Source organism: Egretta garzetta, unplaced genomic scaffold (assembly GCF_000687185.1).
Source record: "Egretta garzetta isolate BGI_Z169 unplaced genomic scaffold, ASM68718v1 scaffold169, whole genome shotgun sequence".
NCBI lineage: Eukaryota > Metazoa > Chordata > Aves > Pelecaniformes > Ardeidae > Egretta > Egretta garzetta.
In genome coordinates, this window is record NW_009260798.1 from 167,288 (window position 1) to 174,795 (window position 7,508).

The following is a 7,508-nucleotide window of genomic DNA, read 5'->3' on the forward strand; positions in this document are numbered from 1 at the left end:
CTGTGTTTTAACTACAAAGTAAAAATGGAACACAGAGTAAATCTAATATAGCTATAGCTTTTGAGTAGTTTTGATCTATGGCCTTCTAGCCTGAGGGAAGAACAACTGTTTTGCCCTCCTCTTGCCTTGAGAATGCAGAAATGGTACTTGCTTTAATTTTTATTGGATTTTCCTGCAATGAAGTTAAGCTCCTGGGTATCTGAACTCTTAGATTTTACATCCTTCAGGGAAAATAGACAGTATATCCAGATACACAGTTCAGCTAATTTGGCAACTGATCACTTCATACTGAAGATAGCTGAGTGTCTGCATCTTAGGGCTTTGCTAGGAGACACATCTACATCACAGCAAGGAAATAGTGACTCTATTCCCTTGCAGTGAAAAGCATATTAGAAATCAAGCTGGTCAGCTGAATCTAGCACATAGAATAAATATTGTTTTCTCTCCCTTAAAATGATGCCCTTCTAATTTCACTAAGCTTGTGTTAGCGTTGTGGATATTGGTGAACAAAAGATTTGTGTTAATCTTATCTGCTACCTTTGTGATTCTGTAAATATTAATAACATTCTCCCCACCCCACCTCCAAAATCAAGACTTCCAGCCTTGTAGTCTTTCCTCATATAGTAGTTAATTCTCTCTTCATCCTTTTAGTTGGGCAATTCTATACCTTTAGATGAGGACTTTATGCAGTACTCAAGATGTGGGTTTACCAGGACTGGCAAAATGAGGATGTTAACCTTGTACCTGAGGAATGTGCCAACTCCCACATGAGGTAGATGTCCCTGCCACTTCTCTAGCCTTTTTCCGGGTTATTGATGAAGAAGTTGAATAAAGCCAGTCCCAGAGGTGCCCCACTGCTTACCTGTCTCCATCTTGAAGAGTGGTTGTTACCCACAGGGTTTGCTTCCTATCCATGAAGTGTCTTTTCATGCAATACTATTGGACAGGAGTTTCTGTAATAATATTTGATACAGAACCTTGTCCAAAACTTTTTGAAAATCCAAATATATTAGTGTTCAGTGGATCCCCTATATCCATGTGTCTATTGACATTGTTACAGAACTGTATCGGTTTATGAGGTGGGCTTGGTTTTACAGAAGCCATACTGATATTCCCAGCATACAGTGTTTATGCATCTGCCCAGTGATCTTATTTGTCTGTATAAACTCGTTCTCCTGTTTTGCTAGGGGTGGAAGTCAGACTTATGCTGATGTTGGTAACTGTGGAGCGAGAAGATATGTTGCTATGATTTGTTGTTTATCAGTGCCTCTTAAATGTGAACTGTACCCTCCAGCCAAACAAATGAGACTGCAAATAAAGCATACAGATAAGATTTTGTGTCTTTTCACGAGTTGTTCTTCAAAAATTCACATTCAGACTAGTGTACTGCGATGGCTTGGTAGCTGTTTGCAAGTGAGGCACAAGTTACACTGCATTAGGTGTGCTGTGGTTTCCGTTCTTTTACCCCCTCCTGCCTTCAACCTTAATGTGCTATTTCAGGTCTGCTGAATTGTTTCAGTCTCTGTGAGGCTGCATATGGGAACTGTTAGTCACAAAAATAGGTTTTTTTTACCCTTTCATCCTTATCATTCACAAGACTTTGCAGGATCCATTCCTTGCAACAGTATAGGATTTGAAACAGTGTCACACTGGAGGACTTTTAATTTCCTCACTTTAAATAAAAAGAATCAGATGATTTGCTATTAATTTTGACTCTATCTATCTACTACAAATAAAGCCACCGAAACATCTGACAGTTACAGATGTTTGAGGAACCCATAATTAGAGTGCCAATATGCCTGAGTTTCAGATCTACAGTAACTATGGCAATCAGTTAGGGTGTTCATCAGTGTCTTGTTTCTTACAGAAAAGAGAGTTTGATGTGGATAACTTGAGCAAGCCAGAATTGCGAATGCTTTTGAGTATAATGGAAGGAGAACTAGAAGCACGAGACCTTGTAATTGAAGCCTTGCGGGTAAGTTACTGGGTTGTTGTGGTTTGCTTTTTTTTTAATTCTCTTTTGCCACTTCCTTTGTACTGTGCATAGAATATTATTAGTGTAAAAGTATATTGTGATTTTTAAAGTTTTAGGTTGACTAAATCTCAGTAATTACAAAATATATTATTGTTTAATTGTTGCCATTCAGTAATTCTATGTAATTTTGGTATAAAATATCAACAAAATTTCAGAAAAGTAAGTGCAAAAACTGCAAAATTACTTCCTCTTTAAATTCATTTATATTGTAGAGTCTGTTATTTGTGAAAGGCAGGAATAACTTCAAAGGAAAATTCAGTCCATTCGTCATTTGTTCTAATGATCTATATATTTATGCATCTCAGGTATTCGATGCATTCATTTTCTGTGAGATGGAAGGATGGGCAAAATTGGATGGTCATATCCACTTAGGGAAAAGTTTTTGTGGTGTGTTTTAGTTTTGCTTTTTTTAAATAAGAGGTGAAATACAGGATATATACTCTTAACAGCACTCACAAGTACTTGATTAGATTTTTTTCTGTGCTAGGCACATGTGAAGGTTGGTTTTCTGCTTCAGAAGGTTGCAGTCTGAAAGGCAACTTAAAGAGTTGACTGGAAACGTACAAACAAAACTGTATTTTAATAAAAAAAGATAATTTTTTATGACTGTAGTGACTTTAAAATTGATCCAGAACAGAATAAAATTTAACAGAGCTGCCAAACAGACTGCTGGTTTAGGGGGAAAACAGCCTTACATGGTTTGAAAATATTTATAGCTTCATAGTGGGATAGGGGGAAATTATGCCTTTTAAGGTTTCTTAAAGCAAAACGTCAATGTAATAAAATATATCTAATACTAGTTTATAGTCGTATGTGTAATGATTATCGAGTAGTGTGGGAACATTTGCCACTTGTAATGTCACTGTAACAATTATAAATGTGGTTTTATTCAGTGTTAATTTGTTTTGTGATGGCTTCAGATCACTTGATGCAAATGAAGCTTTAAAGTAGCTGTCATTGATGTATCTGCATTAATAACTAAAGACTTCATAGGTATAAACCTCTCTTACAAAATACAATTTTCATTTTGTAATGAAAATAAGACACTGGAGGCAATATGTTTCTGGGGGATTACTGCACTTTGAAGTTATTTGGTGTTTGGCCTTCAGGTATATGCATATGTTGAAATGCACTGCTTTTTCATCTAGCTGTTTTACAATTTCACATCTCATTTGCCTGGACTAGGACTTGTTATTTTCCCTGACTGCCAGTTAAGGTTTTGTAAAAGGGAAACAATGTGCATACCACATCTAGAATCTCTTTTTTTGACTATTTAACTTTGGAGGAATATAAATAGAATATTCAGTTTTCTCTAATACATATTAATGAACAAGCTACTACACTACATACCAAATAATGGTTGTACTGAAATTGAACTAACCAACTAACTAAATAAGAAGACTAATGCAGTACACATTTAATGATAATCAACACTGGACATTCAGGACAGTGCAGTCCCAGGAGAGAAAAAGTCTACATCAGATTCCTATGCATCTGCTGAGATGGGTAGTATGTACACAGTGCTTTTGATGACTAATACAGATCAATATAAAAGCCAGCTCAATTTCACGTAAACTATATAAATGTTGAAAATTGTGTTTGTTTTGGGGTTTTGTTTTTTTACTTCTTCTGCATCTCAATTTCCAGTTCCTGTATTTTGTAGTAAAATCCTCTCAACAAAATCCATGTGGAACTCAGATATTCCAGGCAGCTTGCCTTGTTGGTTGTACTAGTACTGGAAAACTTATACCTGCTGAAGAACTGTAGCCAGGTATCTTGGAATACAATACTTTTGGATCTTCTGGCTTCTTACTTGGGAAGCCACAAGTCAGCAATATTAGCAGCTGGAGTCTCCAAGCAGCACACAAAATAAGCTAATAGACAGCCAGATATAGGTCTTCTATAAACGAGAGAATTCCTTTGGAATTGTGTCAAACTTGGTACTTTGCTTTGTTTCAACAAATTGGCCTACATACTGTATGTATCCTTAAAGCAAGAAGGAAATGGTTTTCGTAGAATCATAGAACGTTTTGGGTTGGAATATAAGGGAAAAGACTTCTTATGTTATTGTTTCAAATGCTGATCAAACTGCTTCAAAATTAGTTTGAGTTTTCAAAATTTGAAAGCTTGTGAGTGTGTGCTATGTGTTTGGGGAGGTGGTTTTTTTTGTTTTTTGGTTTTTTTTGTTTGTTTGTTTGTTTGTTTTTTAATCCTATGAGTACTGCAGGACTGTTTCAAAGTCTAATTTCTCTGACAGGTCAAAGCCTGATAATTTCCAGACCTATGCTAGATAATACGTGTGTTGTCTTTTCCTCTTAAGTGATCTTCCTGTCAGTTTTCAGTCACTGTGTTACATGCATTATAAAGCAGTTTTATATGTTCTTGGTCTTTTTGAAAGACTATAGAACTGGATCTTTTAATCTTCTCTTAGAAAGTAACTGTTCATTCTTGTGGTTGTCATCTCAGATTTTTCTCTATAATCACTCAAGTTTTATCTCTATAATCGCTTAAGTTTAACTACATCATTCCTAAATGTGTGTGCCCTTATCTGTACTCATTTTGCAAGGTTTCACTGAGCATTTGTAAAATTTGTGCAATTAATAGTACTCATGTATCTATTGAAAATACCTCTCCTGGAAAGTTCTGGCATTAAAGTGAATCAGTCTTGACTGATCACAGAAGAACTGATAATACTGAATATAATTAAAGACTGACTCACATGGTACTACTCTTAATCTGCACCTAGCATAAAGTTTCTCATTTTAACAAGACCTGTTTGATGCATCTGTTAGTCTGTCCTTTTCCTATTGTATAAATTCTTACACTGACCTCTTTTTTCCTGCTTCACTAATTTTGTGTGAAGCCACATGTGATGGTTTGACCTTGGCTGGATGCCAGGTGCCACCAAGCCGCTCTATCACTCTCCTCTGCAGCAGTACAGGCGGGGAGAAAATGAGATGGAAAAGAAAAAAAACCTCTTGTGTCAATATAAAGGCAGTTTAATAAAAAGCAAAAGCAAAGGCCATGCATGGTAGCAAAAGCAAAACAAGTTTCTATTCTCTATTTCCCATTAGCAGGTGATATCCAGCCACTTCTTGGGAAGCAGGGCTTCAGTATGCATAGCGGTTGCTCCAGAAGACAAAATGCTAAAAAACAAATGCCTCCCCTTCCTCCTCCTTTCCTCTAGCTTTTATATCTGAGCCAACATCATATGGTATGGAATATCCCTTTGGTCAGTTTGGGTCAGGTGTCTTGGTTATGTCCCCTCCCAAGATCTTGCCCCCTCCTAGCCCACTGCTGGTGGTGGGGCAATGTTGCAGACACAGCCTTGATGCTGTGTGAGCACTGCTCAGCAGTAGCAAAACGCTGGTGTGTTATCAACACCTTTCTAACTACCAATAAAAAGCACAGCACTGTGAGGGCTGCAATGAGGAAAATTAACTCCATCTCAGCCCGACCCAATACACCACATCATGTGCTTTACTGAAGATCTGAGGCAGATCTGATGGCTTTTTCTCTGTCTATAAAGCCAGTTCTGTAAAAAAAAAAAAAAAAAAAAAAAAAAAAGCCACAACACACCTACCTTCAATATCTATACGTAGGATTTATTTTCAGGCTGACTCTTACAGGAGCATGGTACATGTGCCAAACGTTTTTTTTTCTTTTGGTATACATGTCATGTCATCACAATCCATACCTTATCCACAGTATTCCCTGTTGGAATGGAACAGACCTTTCTGACAGTGAGTTAATGGGTAAGAACTAGGGAGCAGGAACAGTAATTTTGGATAAGATATGGAGTTGGAACTTGTGCCTTCTGGTTTTGGGGTTGGTTTCTTTTTTTTTTCCTATGCCATGTTTATAGTCTATGTATATGTATTATGGAGTTCTCACTTAAATCACTTAGAAAATCTTGTTTTAAATAAATTCTTTTTATTTTATCTATTTATTCTACTTATTGTAGAAATTTGCTTTTCAAGATTACAGTTTAATGCTTCTTGATATATTGTAGAAGTGTAATTTCACCTGTGTGGGTTCTGGTGGATTAAGTAGGAAACACTTAAGACATCTTTGTTTTTGTGGATTGAGCCTCAGTCCTATATATGGAGCAAACTCTACTACTTAGTATCTCATAGAAATCTAAAATAAAAATCTTCTGAATGTGTTGTGGTTTTGTGACTTCTGGGGTTTTTTGTTCTCTTATTTAAAAAATAGCTGTAAAATTATGCACAGTTTGAGGTGTCAGTGAAAGAAATTAAGCTCCAAAATAATACCCTGTATCAGTTAGTACTGCTCTAATATTGCTTTTTTGACAGGGAGACAATGGCCTTGGATTTCAGAATTGTATTGTTTTCAGATGCTTGTCTTCTGGCTGTTCATTTACAATATATTCTTTGTATCATAAAATGAATTTGTATTTTATGACTTTCAGTTTAATTTCTCTTGCTGCTAGTAGCCACCAGAGAAGATGGCTACTAACTCTCATTTAGCACTTTTTAGATGTTGCATAACTTTTCCTGCTTATTTAAAGCTTAGTTTCAAAAAGGTGCAGTCCAATGAGAAATAAAGAAGAAAGGCTTCAGAGTTTGTTGCTCTGCTTTGAAAAGATCAAACTAAGGACTTTGAAGTCTGTCCACTGGGTATTGTTGCAGTGCAGAGTGTCCATTCTGTCTATTCTGTGTAAATAAAAAAATAAAAATTAAATGTGAGAAAGGCTGGTAGTTTGGGATTATGGGAAGAAATGTTCTTAAATTAACTAGTCATCCTGTGGGGAGGAGGAGGGAAGGTAAGTTTAGTTAGTAAAGTTAATAGTGTTGATGTAATAGATTTTTATTAAGGCACTTGAATTTGTGCCACATGATAAAATAGAGGGAACTAAACCCAAGGTGTCACCTATAATAATTAACTCTTTATTGCATCTTTGTGTATAATGTGTTGTAGTATTTCCATCGTATTTTATATAAAATTTTGGTACCTTTAAGTCTGCTTTTGAAACAAGAACAGATCTAACAGACCTTCAAATCCAAACTGCATGTGTAAGAAATACGCAGGTGACATCTGTATACTTCCATGTTTTCACAATACATTGTTGGTCCTTTATAATATGCACAGCTGCAGATACATAAGGACACATAGCATTCCTGTTTCTAAAAAAGGGCTGTTGCTTCCTGGTTCAGCAATTGAAACTTTATCTGACTGGGTCAGTGTCTCCTACTATTCCTGTAAAAGTAGTTTGGTGCTTTGAAATAAACAGAAAAAGCTAAGGTTTTTTTGCCCTTAGCATGTACAAATCTGTTCTAGTATACTCTGATTTGTACAATACAGAACTCACAGTGTTTTGCTGAATATATCTGAACACTTTCTTTTGGGAGGAACATTGGCTGTCTGGAATTTGGAAGTCAGAGAAATTCAGATTTGAAAAAGTTACAGTAATTATCAACCAGAGCAATTTAATTTGCTGGACAAGTTCAGC

General features: G+C 36.1%; 1 protein-coding gene across 1 annotated transcript in view; it reads left to right on the top strand.

Annotated features, from left to right (window-relative positions):
• Positions 1-1,795: 1,795 nt before the first annotated feature.
• CTTNBP2 (cortactin binding protein 2) overlaps positions 1,796-7,508 on the top strand; it is a 77,721-nt gene continuing 72,008 nt past the window's right edge. Inside the window, 1 exon segment of the mRNA XM_009646800.2 lies at positions 1,796-1,975. Coding sequence (XP_009645095.2) covers positions 1,796-1,975 — 180 coding nt within the window.